Here is a 21546-nt window from a genome sequence, read left to right as displayed (position 1 = left end):
GGGGGGGGGGGGGGGGGGGGGAGGGAAGAGATCTTCATTTTATATTTGAATACTGGTCCAGGGCAGGTGTTGGTTCAGCTCTGGCTTCGACCCCAGGACACTGCACAGCCAGTCTCCCTTCCCCACTTACCTTTTGCTGGGCCTCTGGTCTTTCTAACCTTGACCCAACATGGCAGAAGCAGCTGCTGCTTCTCCCTGGCTAGGCTGAACTAAGCTGGGTCTGGGCCAGGGCTGTCGCTCATGCTGACTGCCCTGTAACCAGAGCAGAGCTGCATCAGAAGGTAAGTAGCAGTGTGGGGGTAAAGAGAGGACAAGGACACGTGGGAGACAGGCAAGGAGTAGGTCCTTGGCTTCTACTGAGCCTGAGCCTAGTGCAGGGGTATCGAAGATCCAGATTGTATTGCTGCCTGTGGATCTTGGAACAGCCCAGTGTGCCACATGCAGCACAGGTCAGCCCTGGCCCCTGGCCCTGAATTAGTTCCTGAATTCTTGTGATCTCTTTACATATTTGAGTAGATTCAGTAGCATTAATCATAGAAATATTAAAGTAATTATAAGAAAATATTTGGTTCTATGGCACTCTAAAGCAGTACTTACATTCTGAAATGAAACACTAAAATGAAATTTTAAAAACTGAAAAAGTAACTTACATACTTCCTAAAAATTAAAGCCCAAGAACAGAAGGATTAGGCTGCTAACCAACAACATGGATTTGGAGCAGAGTCTGCATGCAGTGCCCGGAGCAGGTATGGCCCATGCTGCATGCACTGTGCAGGCTAGATATAGTGTACATGCTGCTTGCTGCATGCAGGGCTGGTTCAGCGTGCATGCTGCATACAGTGCATGGGGCCTGCTCAGGGTGCACACTGCTTGCCAAATCCATCCCAATCTGGCCCTATGTCCTGGATCTGGAGCTGGTTCAGACTGGACTCAGACTTTCCCCACAAGTCTAGCAACACTCGCCCTGGAACGGTGCTGCATGCCATGTGCCGCACATGGGGCTGAGTCGGGTACACAATTTCATAGATTTCATAGACATTCTGGCTGGAAGGGACCTCAAAAGATCATCGAGTCCAGGCCCCTAACCCAGCATGTGGGACCAGTTCAGGGCACATTCTACATGAGGCACCCATGACAGATTGGCCCTGCAGGCTGGCTCTGGTGCATGGGACTGGTCCATGGGCCCAATCTAGCCCACAGACCAGTCCCACACCTCTCATCCAACCTGTGGGACTGAACAAGTTTAATAGACCTGGTCAAGTGAATACCAATGTTCATGAAACTGTGTATATAAGGCCAGAAAGAACCATTTGATCATCCAGTCTGAGCTACTACAAACACAGGCCCCAGTACCTTGCTCAGTAATTTCTGTACTTACCCCATAACTTCTGGATAAGCTACAGGTAAAAAAATATGCAGTCTTCATTTAAAGTAGGGTGGGCAAAATACAGCCCGCGGGCTGGATCCAGCCCACCACACCATTCTATCTGGCCCACGGGACCCCTAAAAAATTTAGAAAATATTTATCTGCTCCTAGCTGCCTGTCAAAGATGACAGGAGCCAGGGGCAGTAGGACCCAGGGGGACCTGGCAGCTGGAGCCCAGCCCCAGCCATTTCCCTGCCTTCCTGCCCTGGCCCTGCTCCAGCACCAGGTGGCCCCGGACTATATTGCCCAACTGGAAGCACGGGGCCACGTCAGTCCCCCAGGGGGTGTGCGTGTGCACGTGTGTGTGAGTAGGGAGGGACCCTGTAAGCGTGCGTGTGTGTATGTGTGTGTGTGTGTTCACAGGGCAAATCCCACGTACACTCTACCATACACATGCACCTACACCCTACCTCAGACTGCCCTACACGCATCCCCATATTTATATCAGCATGTGAATGGTTCAGTCCTAACTCAGACAGCTGTATTCATCATAAATAATTGTTGAGGGACTTGGGTGAGTCAAAGGGCTGGATTTTAGGATCTGCCTTACACGCATCCCCACACCCCCTCACACATCCCTGCCACCCTCCCATCACACAGCCTCCAACTAACCCCGTACCCACCCACACCCCACATATCCACCCCCCCACATGCTCCCTCACTCCACCCCCACACCTGTCTACCCCCACAGACACATACACACCTGACATAGACTCCTCCTTCCCCCACAATATACAAGAGTAAGACTTCATTTTAAGCTATTATCTTGGATAACCTAATCTCTTAAAAATAACCTCCTCTTACACCTTTTCCTTAAATCCTTTCCAATTTTTCAACAATTTCCAAATTTTGACAGTGGTGTTTCATGATGGGGTATACTAGAGTCCTGGTTTTAGACTGCAACCTACTCCTCACTTAAAAAATAGCAGTGGGCGATAACTTTTAGTTACTTCCAACCTAAAATCCTAAAATCCAATCCTTTGACTCACCCAGGTCCCTCAACAATTATTTATGATGAATACAAGTGTCTGAGTTAGGACTGAACCGTTCACATGCTGATATAAATCGAAATTGGTTTTCACAAAGGAGAGGACGTGCGTTTGTGGGTGTTCCACAAAAGCAAGCAGCAACAAAAAGGTTGTTTAGGGTAAGTGATTAAAAATCACTCCTCTGGCTTGAAGATAAAGAAGAAGGCTGTAGGAAAGGTTCATGCTGACATAACCATTAATTTCTAGTAAATATTACTATACAGCAGTAGCAATAACTTTAGGCCCTGGGAATTGATGGGGAACAAATTGAAGGGGTGCTTCAAAGCTATTATTGATAGGGGGCATTATTTGCACTGTAAATTGTGAAGACATTTTAGAAGGGTTGTAAAGCTGAGCTATAGCCACTGACGGAATGTGTAATTATACAAGCAGCTGCATTCCGAATTTTGCCAGGATTTGCAATTTCCTGCAATTAGTGTAGAATGCATGCATCTCCATCTTATGCATTTTAAGCAAGACACTCGCTATTCAAAAGATAGCTCCCAGGTGCACTTATTGGCATTCCAGGACAAATTGAAGAGGGAAACTATAAAGCTCCAAAGTACCTATTTTATCTGAAAGCAGGTGGCCATCTTTTCAGTTGGTGGGTCAATGGGAAGGGATCGGCTAGGAATCTAAAAATACAATGTTAACATTGGGCTGAAAAGAAGAGAATACACATAGAATAACCATAAATAGTCTGGTAAGGGTGCACCGTCATGTGCAGTAAGTGGTGTTGAAGCAAGAGCTTCATCTCTTGTAATTATGCATTTAATAATGCTAAAACTCCTGGGACTTGGTAAGCCTTCAATATGGTATCTACACCACTACATCAAAGCAGTTTTAAAATAAAATAGCAAGAAAGTAGAGTGAAGGGAATAAAGAAACATTCCCTGAATCATGGGACTAAAATGATACAATAAATAAGACTTGCTGTTATCTTCTAACCGTTAATATGGGCAGGGGGAGGGGGCTAGATAAACACAGCTATCTGCATAGTAATTTTGTTTATCTAAATATGGTATACAAAAACTGGTAGAAGTAGAGAACATCAGCGAGGCCGGAAGCAACAGAGGCTTAGAGAAGTTAAGAAAACAACAAGGCAGCAAAATAAAGATTTCTACATTCTTTCCTGGAAAATGCAAGTTAACATCTTTGTGAAAACTAACATGAAATGAAAAATATTCAGTAAGCCATGAGACAGGCAGCCTTCTGACTGTCAGTGTTTGGACTGGTCTTTGTCAAATAGGAAAAGTAGAAAGGAAAGGCATCCTACTGTCCTTCTTTAGGGAGTTAAACCAACTATCTAGTGTAATAACTGAGTAATCCTATCCTGCAAGACTCTATGAAATTCCATTTAAGCAACAGAGGTGCATGGGTCACAGCAAGAGGCATGTCTCCATCAGAACACACCTTAACCCTTCCCTTGAAGAGAAGACTTAAAAGGACCAGCTTCAGAGATGGTTTAGATTCGGGCTATAGAACAGATCTGAGATAGTCTTCACAGAGCTAGATAAGGTATATGAATGAACTATACTCACTGCGGAGTGCTAAGAGAAAGCACAATTTAAATACCTTGCTGTTTCAGGTTTTAAGAACATTTTTGACTTACCAGCTTGTGAACTTTTGGAATAGATGGCTTGGTTTATTACTGTTTAATCCCAGAGTAGAACAACTGTGAGTCTAACAAACTTAAGCAATCAGCAACAGAAGGATTCTAATTGGAAAGCAATATGGTAAAAGTAATCTACAAGTGATAGTAGACAGCAAATTAGACAGAAGCCAGGAATGTTATGAGGTTATTATAATATTATAGCAATTGCACATGGGCAAAACAAACAAGGAAAGGTTTAACATACACACACAACACAGCTGAATAGTCTTAAGTCAGTCAGCAGCTTCTGAATTGTCAGTGTTCAGTTTGAGACCTTCCAGAAGCCCAGCTTAAAAGAAGGCAGCCACCAAAAGAGTATGCTACACTATCTACAGCTGCACAGTGGACTGTCCCAGAGGTGACTGGTTTTAGCCTAGTAGATCATGTCACACATGAATTTGTCAAACTGGCTCCAAAGACATTGAAATAGCCCAAAGTAAGGTTACCATTTATCTAGCCAGTCAGTGATGTTGGAGCTTGTGATAATAGTTGAGAATCTTTTGTATTTTCTCTGCCACAGTGAGCTGATGATATTCTTAGCAAGAATAATATGCAGCAATGGTCAGATAGGATTTCTACTACACAGCTGGTAGCATGGTGGATATTGCTTGTCCTTGAAAAGTAGCAAACATGGTGTTTTCTGTAGCGTGGTAATCAATTTATTGGCTACATTATGATACCAGATGTTAGCAAGAGATCTAGGCCCAGATGTAGGAATCTAGACATAAACAAAGTTTTGTTGACTTCAAGTGCAACCAAACAAAACCCGTAAATTTCCAAACTCTGTAAAGAGGATTTAAATTACAGAGCAATACATGGGAAGGCAATCCCATGTATATTTCTGGACAGCTCACAGATTTTCTGAACAGAACTCTGAAAATGGTAAGAGAGGCTCTATCCACCAAGCATGAAAAAAAAGGTCTAAGGAATGGAGGGCAGTGTGGAAAGGTGGTGTTGACTTTAAATAACACAGAATCATAGAAAATTATGGTTGGAAGGGACTTCAGGATGTCATCCAGTCCAACCCCCTGCTCAAAGCAGGATCAGCCCCAACTAGATCAGCCCACCCAAGGCTTTGTCTAGCTGGGTCTTAAAACCTTCAAGGATAAGGATTCCACCATCTCTTGGAGTAACCTGTTCCAATGTTTTACTACCCCCCTACTGAGAAAGTTCTTCCTGACATCTAGTAGGGCTGTGTGACATTTCATCAGCCGTTTCATTTCGGAGGTGTTTCAGCCTGTTTCCGTGCCTGAAACACCAAATCTGAAATGAAATGGAAGGCTCCAGAACATCTCCTAAACTAAACACCACGGTGCAGGTGCAGCACGGCTCGTCAGGGTGCCACATGCTGTCTGGGAGCTGGTGTCACTGGGCACTGGTGACCGTAAGGGGTGCACACAGGTGTACATGCACCCCCTGAGATTGGTAGTGCAACCCCTGAAAGAAGCACCGCTGACGCTGCTGGCGACATCTGTGGGTGGTCACTGACCACCCGTCGGTGCTCTCCTCCCCTTGCCACCGACACTGCCATGGCCGCCTGTGGGAGCTCCCCGCTTGCCACCGCCACGCCCCCACTGCTGACACTGCAGCCGCCTGCGGGAGATCGCCGTTCCTCCTCAGCCTCTGGGGGCATGTGTCGTCCGTGCCACTGGGACATGTGAAGCTGCCCCAACTCCCAGACAGCGCATGATGCCCTGCCGAGCTCCACTGCACCTGCACCATGGGGCAGCTGCCGCATGGGTGGCTGGTGGGGGGAGGGGGGGGCGCGCAATCTCCACTGCTCCCTGCTGCCTCGTGCTGCACAGGGGGGCTCTGCCACAAGCCCTCAGATGCCCCAATTGCCACTGCTGCAGCCGGGGAGTGCCGAGCTTTTTTTTTTTCTTGCTTTTTTTTTTTTTTTTTATAAAGTGCCAGGACTAGGCTGGGGCCGGGTGGGAGATGGGGCACGGCAAGGCAGCCATTGAGGCTTCTCCCATGGTTTCCCGCCCCCCCCGGGGAGAGGCAGGCATAGCCAGAGGAGCTGCAGGAGAACCTGCAGCTGCCTGGCTGTGCCTGCCTCTCTCCAGCCAAACTGAATCTCTGAAACAGCATCGAAACTCCGAAACAGATTTGGTCGAATCAAAACGGAGCTGCAATTTGAAACACCAAAACGAATCACTGTGCTCCGAAACAGCCAAATCCAAAATTGAAATGAGACATAGCCATTTCACACAGCCCTAATATCTAGCCTAAACTTCCTTTGCTCAACTTGAGACCATTGCTCCTTGTTCTGTCGTCTGCCACCACTAAGAACATTTTAGCTCCATCCTCTTTCAAACCACCCCTTCAGGTAATTGAAGGCTGCTATTAAATCCCCATCTGTCTTCTCTTCTAAACAAGCCCAGTTGCTTCAGCATCTCCTTAGAAGTTGTGTGCCCCCAGTCCCCTGATCATTTTCGTTGCCCTACGCTGGACTCTCCAATTTGTCCACATCCTTTCTATAGTAGGGGGCCCGGAACTAGACACAGTTCTCCAGATGTGGCCTCACCAGTGCTGAATAGAGGGGAAGAATCACTTCACTTGATGTGCTGGCAATGCGCCTACTAATGCAGACCAGTATGCTGTTAGCCATCTTCGCAAAGGCACACTGGTAGCTCATATTCATTTTATTTCCCACTGTAACTCCTGGGTCCTTTTCTGCAGAACTGCTGCTTAGCCAGGTGGTCCCCAGCCTGATTGTTCCATCCTAAGTACAAGACTTTGTATTTGTCCTTACTGAACCTCATGGGATTTCATTTGGCCCAATCCTCCAATTTGTTGAGGTCTCTCTGAATCCTAGCCCTACTCTCCAGCATATCCACTATTCCCCACAGCTTGGTGTCATCTGCAAATTTACTGAGGGTGCACTCTATACCATCTTCCAGGTCACTGATGAAGATATTGGACAAAACTGGCCCCAGAAATTACCTCTGGGGCACTCCACTTAATACCAGTTGCCAACTAGACACTGAGCCATTGACTACTACCCTCTGATGATCCAGCCCAATGATTCAGCCAGTTTTCTATCCACCTTACATTCCATTCATCCAACCTGTACTTCCCTAGCTTGCCTGAGAAAATACTGTGGGAAATCATATCCAAAGCCTTGCTAAAGTTAAGGTATATCACATCCACTGTTTTCCCTGCATCCACACAGCCAGTCATCTCATCATAGAAGGCAATCAGATTGGTCAGGCATGACTTCCCCTTGCTGAATCCATGCTGACTGATCCTAATTACCTTCCCCTCTTCCAAGTGCTTAGAAATGGATTGCTTGAGGACCTGCTCCATGATTTTTCCAGGGACTAATGTGAAGCTGACGAGTGTGTAGTTCCCTGGATCCTCCTCCCCTTTCTTGCAGATGGCTACTATATTTGCCTGCTTCCAACTGTCTGGGTCCTCTCCCCATCTCTATGAGTTTTCAAAGATGACGGCTAGTGGCTCTGCAATCACATCGGCCAATTCCCTCAACAGCCTCAGATGCATTCCAGTCCCATGGACTTGTACGTGTCCAGCTTTTCTAAATAGTCCCTAACATGTTGTTTCACCGCTGTCAGCTGCTCACCTTGTCCCCAAACTGTGCTGCCAGGTGCAGTAGTTTGGAAGCTGACCTTGCCTGTGAAGAACGAGGAGAAAAAGGCATTGAAAACCTCAGCCTTTTCTGCATCCTCTGTCACTAGGTTGCTTACCCCATTTAGCAAGGGACTCACACTTTCCTTGATCTTCCTGTTGTTGCTGACATACTTGTAGAAATCCTTCTTGTTGCCCTTCACATCCCTTGCTAGCTGTAATTGTTCTTTGGTCTTCCTGATTTCATGCCTGCATGCCCAAGCAATGCTCTTATACTCCTCCCCAGTCATTTGTCCAAGTTTCCACTTCTTGTAAGCTTATTTTTTGTGTTTTAGCTCACTGAAGAGTTTGCTGAGAAGCCAAGCTGATCTTCTGCTATACTTGCTAGGCTTCCTGTACCCTCAATAAGATTTTTTTCTAACTACAGCCAAGTCTCCTGGACTCCTTTTCCCCTTAGACTAGCCTCCCAGGGGATCCTGCCCATCAGTTCCCTAAGCAAGTCAAAGTCTGCTTTTCTGAAGTCCAGGGTCTGTACCTTGCTGCTCTCCTTCTTTCTTTTCCTCAGGATCCTGAACTCAATCATCTCATGGTCACTGCTGCCCAGGTTGCCAACCACTACTACGTTCCCCACCAATTCTCCCTGTTCGTGAGTAGCAGGTCAAGAAGAGCACAGTTCTTAGTTGGCCTCTCCAACACTTGTACCAGGAAGCTATCCCCAACCCACTCCAAAAACCTCCTGGATTGCCTTTGTGCTGCTGTATTGCTCTCCCAGCACGTCAGGGTGACTGAAGTCCCCCATGAGAACCAGAGCCTATGATTGGGAAACCTGCGCTAGCCGTTTAAAAAAAGTCCCATCTACCTCATCCTCCTGGTGTGGTGGTCTAGAGCAGACACCCACCACGACATCACTCTTGTTGCTCTCCCCTCTGCCCCTAACCAAGAGACTTTCAACAGGACTGTCTCCAATTTCATACCGGAGCTCTGAGCAATCATACAGCTCTTTTACGTATGAATCAACTCCTCTTCCTCTTCTCCCGTCTGTCCTTCCTGAACAGTTTATACCCATCTGTGACAGTGTTCCAGTCATGTAAACTATCCCACCAAGTCTCTGTTATTCCAATCACGTCATAGTTCTGTGACTGTGCAAGGACTTCCAATTCTTCCTGCTTGTATCCCAGGCTCTGTACATTCGTGTACAGATACCTGAGCTAACTGCCCTACTTTCTCAAGAAGAATAAAAAGGCCTCCCCTGTTGCCCCCTCCTGTTTGCCCTTCCTCCAGGTCACCCACTTCCCCACTTACCACAGGGCTTTGGTCTCTATCCCACAGCAAACCTAATTTAAAGCCCTCCTCACTAGGTTAGTGAGCCAGTCTGTAAAAATGCTCTTTCCTTTCTTCCTCAGGTGTATCCTGTCTCTTCCTAGCAATCCTTCTTGGAATAAGTTCCCATTGTAAGCCAGCAGGACACAAATGGGGAAAACATAATTTACATTACCCAAGCATATGCTTCTTAAGGGAAGTTAACTAGAGAAAAGAATAATCTCTTTAAAAAGGGTGGATAGTGCCATTATTGATATAATTCAAACCAGACTCAAAGAAGTACTGCAAAGTAGTGAACCATTATTAAAAAATATCCAGCATTGGCCTACTTTTATTTCCACTGAGGACTCCTAAATATTCCATGCATAAAGCATATTTCAGAACTTATATGGGATGGACAAAATCAGCGATGCTCACAGTATCTTGCCCCACGGAGAAGATAAAAGGTGCAGAGCCAGTCTGCAGGCCCGATTAGGTCCCACACCACTCCCACCCAGCTGGAGCCTGATCCTGGCTCAGCAAGGGAAGTACAGAGCCACTGGAGCCAGATCTCAGCACATGGGGACTGGGCAGAGACAACGCTGGGTCCCAGAGCCCAATACCACCAGGTGGAGGTAACACAGAGCTCAGGATCAGACTCCAGAGGTTCTGTGCTGCCCTGTTTGGCTGGGATCAGTCTCTGAGGACCCTGCACTGCCCCCTCCTGGCTCTCCCATGCTGGGATTATGCCCCATGGCACCCTGCCCACCCCATTTAGTGTGCAGGGTCACAGCCCACAGGGCTCTCCACAGGATCTGTGGGGAGCCCCAGAAGTCATATTACATAGCATTGGTGGCCAGATTTGGCCTGTGGGCCAGGGATTGAGCACCCCTGGACTAGATGACTTAATGTATTCCTTCCTTCAATTTCTATGATACTAAAATTACCATATATTTCAAAGAATAATACCTAAAATTGTATAATGCATCTATTTTACATCAATGTTAAGTTACCTTTACCATCTTTATTTTAAATTTTGAAGTTCAACTATTATGTCACAGAAACACCATTTAGTAACATTCAGGGCCTGGAAAAGAAAAATATAATTTGCCAGTATAACAATCCAGACATTTTCACAAAGACAGTCAGTGGTGCTTTGAAAATGTTCTTGACAGTTATAAATTACAGGAATGGAAGGAAAACCAGTCTTACTTAAGAGAATAAATTGCTTGCTTATTTGCAATTTTGTTCTTCCAAATCTTAATCTTGGGTTGTAGAATCAAACAGAAAATACCTGATCAGAACTAACAGGCTTCCAGTGGCATTGAAGCACTGCTTCAACACTGAAGCTTTTATAGCATTATTTTTACAGAGTTTTAACATCTCTTCAGAAAACAAACCCTTTATGAACTGAACCCCTTAAACCAACAGTCAACAACCTTTTCGGGCTATGGGCAGAGTGACCCAGTTCAGGTCAGAGGTGGGCTGACGGGCACAAAGATCACTGGAAGAACTAGGATTGTTTAGCTGAGAAAAGACTAAAGTGAGGATTTGCTAACAGTCCTCAAATACAAAAAAGGGTTACCATAGAAAGAAGAGCAATCAGTTGTTCTGTGACCATGAGGTATAAGACAAGAAGTAATAGGCAGAAATTGTAAAAGGAGACATTTGGGTTGGAGATCAGATAGAATTTTCTAACTCCAATATTGGTTAAATACTAAAACCAATTATCTGAAGAGGTTAGGGAATCTCTGTCACTGGATGTTTTCAAGTGAAGGCAAGACAAACATTTGTATGGGATGGATAAGATAGAGATGATCCTGCCTTAAGCGAAGAGATTGGATGAAATGACCTCTTGAAGTCTCTTTCAGCCCTATTTTTCTGTAAACCAATGATTCTGTGATATATATTATATGTTAGCTGCAAAAACACAAATACACTTTGCTTTTTTCCCTAAAAAGGCACTAAAATATTTATACTACCTACAAAAGATGGCCTCTCATTGGAATGAGTTCCCTTACAGTATATTGTTAAATAAAGCTCATCCAAAATTTACTGGGCATAGTTTTGCAGCTGTGTTGCTACATGTTTTATTGATTCAGCTGATATCCAACATCTTGGCAAATAATGTGAGTAAAATATTAATTCTGATTATTGATTACACTTTAACCAATTCTGACACCTGAAGAAACATTCTGTCCTGCCAGTCTAAAGGTAAGGAAAGCAGCCCCCTTTGGTAAGCTTAAGAGAAACTTTCACATGGACTCACTTGAAACTGTAGAGGTTTGCACACAAAATAAAAGAGCACTATATTTTAACGTCTCTCTTTTCCCCCCTGAAGGAGTTGAAGCCTGCAAAGAATGAAAGTGAGCCCAGTAGAAAATGCCAGCCTGGTAATTTATGTCCAGTTTTTACAAGCTTTGTGTGTGTTCAGAATTGGTCTGCCAATTTAACTACCAGTGCATTCAGACCCTCTCTCGCATACTTTGGTAGCCACTTCAGTTATATGCACATCAAAGTATATCTGCAAACAAAAAATAAATCCTTACACCTTTTTCATTTCCTTGTATGCTGCAGGCTTATTAACACTAACTAGTCAAGCCTGATAAGCCTGACCCAGAATGCAAAAACCACCAGGATTCTCTCAAAGAGTCTCTGAGCTGCATCTGTCCACCATAACTCTTAGATGCTAGATCTAAACCAGGTTAGCTAAGTAATTGATCTGACACAATAGAAGATATCTGTGCATGATTAGAACCATTAAGAAAACAACCACTGTACTGCATGGTAAGAGGCTATCCCATGCATCTTTCTTCCTCCTCATCACCTTCCCACCAACACAGCACAGCACAAAATGTCCTTCAGTAGCAACTGACTAAATCTGTTGCATGTTCTCTGAAAGGCACTTATATTAGTACCATGCTGCTTGAAATCTCCTATGAGAAATTTTGCTAAACATGTTGTGACAACCAAAACAGAGATCAGTGTACCACAACACAAAAGCCTTGGAACAACAATCCACTTCCTACTACTTTATAGAGGACCACAATTTCTAGTAGCACAGCTCCATTAAAGCCAAGGGAGCCACGTCAATCACAAATTTGGTCCACAATTTATATTAAAACTGCACACTAAGGTTTAGTCTCGTCTCCTCCAGTGTCCTGCTACATAACGTCCTCCACTGCTCTCTCTGAATAGATTTCTACTCTTGCCTTGCTGAGTTTTGTCAACCCCAACTTCCAGACACCAGGTCCAGACATCCACACACTTTCCACAGCTGCTCCTGTGGCCCTCTTAGCAATTCAGTTTCATTTTACAAGAAAAACTCAACTGACAGCTACTTAGTGCTCCAGATGGAGGTTTTTAAATATGAAGTGGAATGCATAGGTGCTTTGGGGCCATGGGAGAGTGGAGGGGAGGGGAGAGGGGGCCCTTTGATGTTTTAAACTAGCCTCTTTTTTCTGAATGAAGAGCATCAATAGACTTCCCCTCAGTGTCCTCCTTGTGTAATTAACTATTCATTCTGCTAATTTTCTCTGTATCTTCATATTTGCAAAAACCCTTGTGAACTATAGTACATGAAATAAATAGCAGAAAAAGAATGAACAATTTTGCTTCAAAAGAGAAACTTATCCTAGGCAAATATTCCTTCGGAGCATTTTCTGGTGAGGGCTCATTTGGGACTTTGCCTTGAGCCCTGTTTATGGGACAGGACAGAAAGAAGAATTGCACTCTACCTTCCAGTTTCCTTTTGCTCTAAGGCAGGTGCGAGAAACCTAAAGATCACTGAACCATTTTATCCAGCCCACAGAGTCAAGGGGTTCACCCAGGCAGTGAAGAGAAGCAGCAGTGGCAGCACCTGGGGGAGAAGCGACTGTGACTCCAGCTTCCGTGGCATGGGCCAGGTTGGAAACAACCCATGCTCAGAGCTAAGCTACATTAAAAGCAGCTCCCAGCTGCAAAATGTTGCCAACTCCTGTTCTAGGGGACAGGTTACAATCCATGCCATCTACACCTGGGGTAAGGCATATACCAGCATACAAGCACAGCTGTGCCACCCTGTGCTCATGAAAAGACACAGCAGTCTCACACATTTGCATGAAAGTGGGAAGTAATGTCTATTCATAAGCTACTTCCTCCAAGCCATCACAATTCTGTAATTCCACAGCACGGATCAGCAGAACAAGCAACAATGTGGCTGTGGGATATTTAAGTCTCTGTGGCAAAACTAATGAACATTCTTACTATGCACTGGAAGCGGGCACCAGCCAGAAATACCATATGGCTTGCCGTGTCTCATGCTTAATAAAACCTGCCAGAGCCAGCCAAGGCAGCATAGCCCATTCCAGTTAACTGTAAGTTTTAAAGACAAACACAGAGCAAAGAAATTCAGGCACTGCCTTAATAAGAAATTTAGGATATGGGTGAAGAATGATTTCATCCCTGGACTCACCTACCTCATTAACAAATGACATAAAAATCAAATGGCAAGCAGGAGAATAGCACAAAGGCATTTGTTCTTTTACAGAAGACAAGGGTCTTTACAAATCTTTTTGTATTAGATTGTCCAGATCGTCGTACAGCAAAGCAATAAGCTGAGATGGCTTGTATGCAAAATGCTGGGAGAATGCAAGGACTATTCAGATTACTTAAGAGAATAAAATAACCAGGTCCTGGAGCATAATAAAACCAGCTTCTGAACAAAGGTGTCCATTTCCTCATGGAGGATTCTTTTGAAAGTGTTCAAGGTCATATCCAAGCCAAATTCCATAAGCTAAGCAGTTACTGTGATAGGTTATCAGAAGAGGAAGACAGCTGAAGAGGATTTACCTATAAGAGTGCCAAAAGATGTGAGAACGAATATCGAAGGGCCTGTGCATTAGGGCTGTGTGAAGCTTCGGTCCCTGATTCAATTCAGCAGAGATTCAACCAGATTTGGTGGCCGAATCTCTGAATCTGAATTGAGTCAGAGGACCCTTTAAACTCTCCGAATCGATTCAAAGAGATTCAGACAGATTTGGCAATTCGGACGTAGATACAGCTTTATATGTTTTTTCTACATACCTCTAGGTAGCAGGGGCTCTGAACACTGCAGTGCTGGGGCAGATGCAGCATCCCACAGAAGCATGGGGGGCTCCCCAGTGCACTGGGCAGCAGACCCAGAAGTGGACCAGAAGTACCTCTGGTCCACTTCCTGGTCCACAGGGGAAGCAGCAGGGGGGGCCTCCCTGCGCCCCCCCGCCCCCAGCTTGACATCTGGTGCCTCCTGGGTCTGGGGGGGGCACCTAGGGGTCCCCCTGCAGCTGATCGCCAAGCTGGTGGGGCACGGGGGGCCCCCCCAGCGTGCTCCCTGGCAGACCTGGAAGTTGACGGGAAGTACTTCTGGTCCACTTCCAAGCACGCTGGAGAGTCCCTGTGCTCCTGTGGGACGCTCCATCTGCCCCAGCACTGCAGCAATCATGAGCTGTGCTGCTACCTCAAGGTATGTAGAAAAAGCTTTTAAAGCTGTGCCTGTGTTCAAATTGCTGATTCACTGAATCAGCATTGAATCTTCAGATTCAGATTCAGGCCGAATCTGAATCCAAATCAAATAGGGCCCATTTTGCACAGCCCTACTGTGCATGGGTTTCTGAAAACTTGAGACTTCTTTTGTTGAGCCATGCAAATTATTCAAGTGCTGGTTTTAGACGGAAAGCATAATGAAGTCCAGAAGAGAAGATGCAAAGAATCTGGATCTGGCCTGAATGTCAAAGAAGTCCAAGCTATTATCTGTGCTATCATGCCATCAATGACTACTTTTAGCCACCACATCAGACCACATAACAGCATGGCTTGCCTACATAGCTGGCTACTCCATTTCCGTTCTTCACAACAAATTATCTCCTTCACCTCACCTGGATGCTGACCTGGAACTAGGCACCACTTTGTCACAGGAAATAAAAAGGTAAATTGACCTTTGGGAAATTATTTCTTTTGAAGAAAGTTCAAAAATTGGATAAGCCAGGCAAAAAGACATTGCGCCGTCAAAAACACTGCTCCTCTTGAACTCCTATTGCATCGATCTGGAGCAGTGTGGCAAGCCTCAGATCAAGAAGGGAACAGCTCAAAGCCATTTGTATTGCACTAGCACCGAGGGTGTGCAATTAACACTGTGGCCTTACTGTGTGAAGCACAGTAAATTGACATAACAAAAAACTGTCCTGCTGTAAATTCTTATAATCTAAATATACAAGGCAAAGGGCAGGAGAATAGTAGGAATCCCATCCTGAGTCTACAGATAGGGAGCTGGGGATTCAATGAAGTGACTAATGTCACATATGAAGTTGGTGACAGAACTGAAACCAGATCTCCCAAGGTAAAGGCCCATCAAACTCACCCTTCCTTCCAAGCCAGATCTTGATGTGACAACAGCCGCGGGGTGGGGGGCAGTGGCAATCACAATGGTTAATGCAAGTGTTACTCAACCCCTTGCTACTGACACACATCCCCAGTGAGGGTCCATGCCCAGGATTTCAGTAGTGGACCCCACCCCTAAGTTCCTGGTCCTTCTGGGAGTCCAGCAAGCCAGACAACATGGTTCCATGGGCCAGATCCAGCACACAGGCCATACATTTGACACCCCTGCTCTAAAAGAAGCATGAACAGAGAAAGCTGTGCCGCAAGTTAGAAACAAAGAAGGCAGCAGAGGATACAGCCCTGGATAAAAGCCATTAAAAATTATGGCAAGGGGCGGGAGTCTTCCTTACTCGCAGGTCTCAACATTCAGATCCATGATGGAGCAAGTGCACAACCACAGTAATTGCTGTTTTGTAGTGGGCTCTGACTGTATGGCAGAAGTGTATTCTATTTCACATGAGTGGATCTGTAGGGGGGTGCTTAATCCTCAAAAGTGGCCTGTGAGCTTGAGCAGCAGTGCAGCATAAGTACACTACAATCCCAAAGGGTTTTGACTTCCTCAGGAGTGCTGAGGAACACAGAAAATTCTCATTTGCACCATCACATGCTTCACAAAAAATCAGCAGGGTTGGAGTGTTTATAGAAATAAAACTAAAGAAATCACCATCTTCCCCCTGATGTCTTCCAACATTCCAACAAGCACTTGCTGAATATTTAACTCAGCTTGAAACTAAATCCCTTTTCAAACTAAGTAAATAATAAATGAATTACTTCATGGGAAGGGGGGGGAATAATAGCAAGTTCTCTTGTGGAAGAAGAACATTTTTCCTTTTGCAGGTTGGCTTATTTCTGGGTATAGGAACATTTTTAAAGCTTAATCATTTCATGCAACTACTTGATTGCTTGCAAATCCTGAAAATGTTTCCAAAGGACAATTTTTTTTTTGCCCAATACTCACTAGAAAAGAATAAAGCTGAGTATTCAGATCACATTTCTGCCATTACAGGTATGGTTCCTGTCTCTCCTCCTCCAAGATGCTGAACCCATTACTCCCTCACATATGGGAATCAGTAAAACTGTCACATCAATTAAGATGACAAATCATTTGATTCCTAAAATATTCAGCTGTCTGCCGTTCAGTGTTTGTGAGAAGAGAAATCTTTCCACAGTCAGAATTGATTCAAGTGTCATTCCGGTCACAGGTTCAAAGAAAGAGTTGAGGGACAACAAAAAACTTCCCATTGGAGAACTGATTCTAATTACAAGAGTTGCCAAGTGTAAATTAACTAAATTCAACTACACAGTGATTAAATGATTTGCCTCCAACACTGCAACAAACAGGTGGTTTTCAGATGGAAATAAGACAAACCATCACAGCAGTGACTTTACTATAACCTGAGAAATACCAACATAACCTACACAATACAACATTGTGCTCAACGGTCTTTTTCGGATGTTATTTCCTTGATAAGCTGTTCTCCTTTGAATTGAAATGTGGGTAGCTTGTTCTTAGCAGGTGTAGGTGATTTTGCATAGAGTGTCAGGAAAAAAATGTGCTAGCCCTTTTCCAAAAAGAAGAGAACTGGAAAATACACTCTTACAATTATTAATAAGTTTTCAGAGCTTTTTTTGTGGAAGGTCTAGTAACACACAGGTAGTAGGAACTTCAAATTTACAAGGCGCGTAGGCTGTAAGTTGCAGGTGTGCCTTCAGTGGCTGGATGAAAATCAATTTTCATTTGCTGAGATATAATAGTTTATACTGCTTATTTTGTGGATGCACATTTGTTGTCAGACATTCTAACCTAAAGGGGTGGGCTGGGCCCCAAGGCTGTAAAAGAGGTGCAGCTCTCACAGGCAGCAATTGTAAGACACCCAACGCCATTTCCTGGCCTTGTCAATCTCCATCATCCCCCCACCCACCCACCCCCACCCCGCTTCAGAAGAGGATCTGAATGGGAGGTAGGAAAGGTGATACATTCAGTAAGCTGCCAACCTGTAAGGAATAAGGCAGACTGAGGGGAAATTGACAGGAGGGAGGATTGATATAAAAAGGACAAATGGAGATTCATCTGACCTCATACTGCCCCCAAAAGGTGCTGTCAGCTGATATTATGGAATGATTCAATTTTGTAAGATGCAGAAGGGGGTGGGGAGGGAGAGGCCTTGTAATCAACCATCCTTTAATCAAACCACAAAGTTGCACATCGTTCATTTACAATAAGTATTCAGTGTATTCAGTCATGTTCACTGAATTTCAGATATATTGGAATGTGCAACCAAGCAAATCATTCAAAAGCACACTTTCTAGGCATTTATTTCAATGTAAAATGTTAGACTCCTATACCTTCTTCTTTTTTGGATTTAATTTCCTGGCTCTTTATAAAAGTTACCTGAATGCAGTCTTGAGGTGAATATTTTAAACATACAGAAGTTAAGACGCTATTATTTAATATTAGAGATAATATTTAATAGCACATCTGATAATATACATGAAAGGGGTCACAGGTATACTTTGCTCTGGTAACTATACATTAGAAATTTTATTAAGAATTCAAAATATCATCTTTTCCACTGTATTACTGTATGCTTTCCCCTCTGATTGTACATATAACAACGTTTGACTAATGTATTCACAGATGCCTAATAACCTACGACAGAGAATATGAACTAGGTCTGTACAAATCATCCCAATGGAAGATAGGAATTAGACTTCACCAGCAAAAAACCTGCGACCATGTCCACTGTCTCTGGATTCCACCCCTCCCCGACCTTAATGATGTTCTCTCCATAGCTGCTCTTCTGTTATGCTGACCTCTCCTGCACTCCTCCCAGTCACTGGAAATCAAGAGATTATAGGGTGGAAGGGATCTCGAGGGTAATCTAGTCCAACTCTCTGCACAAATGCAAGATGAGCTATTCCTATACTATCCTAGACAAATGCCTATCCAGCATCTTCTTGAAAGCTTCCAATGAAGAATTTTCAGTTTCCCTAACCAGCTTGTTCCAGTGTCCTACAGTTCTGACAGTAAGAACATTTTTTTCTTGTTATTTAAATCAAAATCTAATCATCTCATATATGTATCTTCTCCTCTAGTCTGCACACTAACTATAGCATATTGTCTATCATCTCAGAGCTTTTCCCAGTACCTGGTCCTTGGATTTTGATCACTCCCTCTCATGCTTCAACTCACTGCTTCCCCTACCTCTACTTCTCATCTGGCTTTCAACTTTAGAATGACAACCTGACTTGTCAGAAAGGCCACCAATTCATGCTTGTCTTCACTCTTTGCTCCCCTCTTCACTTTCTGAATATCAAAGTCCTCACTCAACAAGTATGTTCACCCAATTGCCTTTCGCATGATGCTCGTCCCCTGACTCTCCCGTCCTGCTGGCCCCTTCTTGAGTTCCAAACCATCAGCTTCCAGAACTGCCCTGGCACATACTACTTTCCTCCATCCAGTTCTCTTGATGTCAGATGTCCTATCCTTCAGTCCTCTGTGGTTCTTTTGTCCATGCTCACTACCAGATCCATCCAGATAACCCCCAACTTTGGATTTCCCCCAACACCTCTCTTCTTGTGCCAGTGAACACTTCTGGGAAAAGTCCCACAGACTTCTGCCACTACAGCTACACTCTTTAAATCTGCTGTCTTCCTGGACAAGCAACACTCTTCTTCTTTTGTTGGCTCACTCAATTCTTGTCACCCCTTTTCTTCTTCAACTCCCTTCTTCCATCTTTCTGCCCCTCAACCACCTCAGAAATCTCTAGAGACTTGCCTTGGTAAAGCTGACAAGATCTAGCATGACCTTTCTCCCCTACTTCTTATCCTTTAAAACCCCTCCTGTCCTTTCCCTTTATTACCAACATTAAGGTTTCCTATCTGCTGCCCTATTTTCATCCCTCCAATAGCATCATCGATCCCATTCTCTCCTAGCTCTGTATCACTACATCTCTGACACCTTCCCTTCCCAGTTACAAGCACATCCGTTTTATATCCAAATATAAGCTCTTTGGGGCATGCCCCCTACATTTTTTGTGTTTGAAAAGCATGTAACTTATGGACATTATCTGAAACAAAAGATAAGAGTCCTTAGAGTTTTATGGACAGAATCAGAGTACAATTTGTACAGAGCTGTCGTTTTTACATTGTCCTAAGATGGACTGTAACAGTCAATGGGAACAATTTGGCAATTAAAAGACATTTTGAAGTCAAGAAATTAGCCCAAACCTTACCTTTTCGTGCCACTCTGACTTCTTACAAGTTACTACATCACAAAGTCCATCACCTAGGATCACTAGATCTTTGGTCAACTGGTCAATTTCTTCAACAATATTGTCAGCACTGCAGTAACACAAGGGAGCATTTGCCAAAGTAGTTTTCTTACTACATATATCCTGTGCACTGCATGTAATCACATCTTCAACCATGGTATCCAATACAGTCTCCTAAAGAAAAAATAAATGGAACAACTTCATTCATTTTTTACTACCAGAGTGAAAATATTTTGTTTCCCCATATATTTTATTTTAATAATTATTAATTAATTGCTATGTTCTCAGAATCCAGTTATTCCATATATTTTAAGATAGTATTAATACTGTGCAGGCAATCTCCTCGACTTGTTAACAAATACATGTGTCAATGTATTTCTAAATTAGTAAAAAACACATAAGAGATACAAAACTTTGCTTATATTGAGCTATACTGCATTGCTTATTGAAATGAAAAAAGAACCTATGGAATGTGAGAGGGTTATAAGCTCAATGCCACAGATACTCTGGATGTGCCCTGTAGATGCTCTGGATAAAGGGATGTGCCCTATCAAAGCCTGTAAGGGCAAAAATCAAGCCCAGCACGTAACCTGCATTGAGTGTATGTGTAAATACCATTTAGGATAATCTCATGTTTTGTATAGACTTAGGGCTCATGTATATACCACGATGTTTGCCCTTTCATGCACTGCAACTGCATGTCTGTTTGCATGAGCAGGATTTCCCGATGCTTTAAGTCTTTCTTGTGCATTAAACTAAAACTCCTTGGACGTAGTTTAGTTTGGCTTGCCAGGAATTAAAGTGTTGCATCCATGGATTCATTGCGTGCAAACACAAAGGCACTCAAAGACATGTAATGAGCCTCTTTGTCCACCAGATGGTGGTGTGAATTTTATTGCAGTTCACCCCTTCAAATTGCTTTCACTTTCAAATTGCTTCCACTTTTTTTTTTTCTTTTGTGGTGTTTTCTTTGCTTTTTTTTTCTTGTTTGCCAGCTCCCTGCTTCCACAGCTGTGTGGCAGGGCATGGAAATGGGGTGGGTGGGGGGCCCCAGGCCAGGGGGGTAGTGCTGGACTGTCCCACTCTCCTATGGCACTGGCTAGGGACTCGGCTTAATTTGTTTGAAAACCTAGTGCATGTAAACACAGATGCTACGCTCCAAAATAAACAAATTTAAATTTTATAAACCTATTTGATTTAATGAGGATTAAAACCCGTGCTGTGTACAGGCACCCTTAGTACAAAGATTGGGGGAATCAGTCTCATGATACTGTAGTGTGCTGCCCATCCATTCTGCAGTGATCCCCAGAACTGTGGAGCCTGCTGCTCTGCAGTGTCTGGAGTTTACCCACAGGTTGTGGGGAAGGTCAAAAACTTCCAGCCTGGAGCAACAGCTAAGTCATAAGCTTTGGCCTGTGGTGGCAAAAGGCTGCTGACCCAGCCTGAGGGTTCGACATCTGCAACAATATAAAATTCCTCTATGATGAACCTTGGTGACTATGAGTATGTCTACACTGCAATGCCAGCATGCCCTGGCTGGGATCTGCCTGAGAGTCCCATCCCCACACTGTATGTTCCCACTTGCACACTCAGAATCCAGAAACATGCAGGTAAGGATAGTTTAGTTTGTTCAAAATGCTTGAGAGCGGCCAATAGGGATGACCCAAGAACAGCTTCACTGGCATATTTCCAGGTTTGGCAAACATAAATGGGAGGAGATGAATGCGGCACACTCAAAAGAGCACCCATGCTGGGATGTACCACCACCAGTCTAGACATACCCTATAGTTCCAGAAATGTCACTAGTTTTGTTAGGTTCAATAGGTCCTGATCATGTATCTGATTTGGTGCAGGCTACCACATATATGCCAAGCTGATCGG

General features: G+C 44.2%; 1 protein-coding gene across 1 annotated transcript in view; it reads right to left on the bottom strand.

Annotated features, from left to right (window-relative positions):
• Positions 1-21546, bottom strand: part of TEDC1 (tubulin epsilon and delta complex 1) — a 157953-nt gene that overhangs the window by 27597 nt on the left and 108810 nt on the right. Inside the window, exon 8 of the mRNA XM_025193517.1 lies at positions 19627-19839. Coding sequence (XP_025049302.1) covers positions 19627-19839 — 213 coding nt within the window. The remainder of the gene's footprint in view (positions 1-19626; positions 19840-21546) is intronic.

The sequence above is a fragment of the Alligator sinensis genome, unplaced genomic scaffold, assembly GCF_000455745.1.
Source record: "Alligator sinensis unplaced genomic scaffold, ASM45574v1 scaffold647_2, whole genome shotgun sequence".
NCBI classification, from domain to species: domain Eukaryota; kingdom Metazoa; phylum Chordata; order Crocodylia; family Alligatoridae; genus Alligator; species Alligator sinensis.
This window is presented reverse-complemented; position numbering and strand designations above follow the sequence as displayed.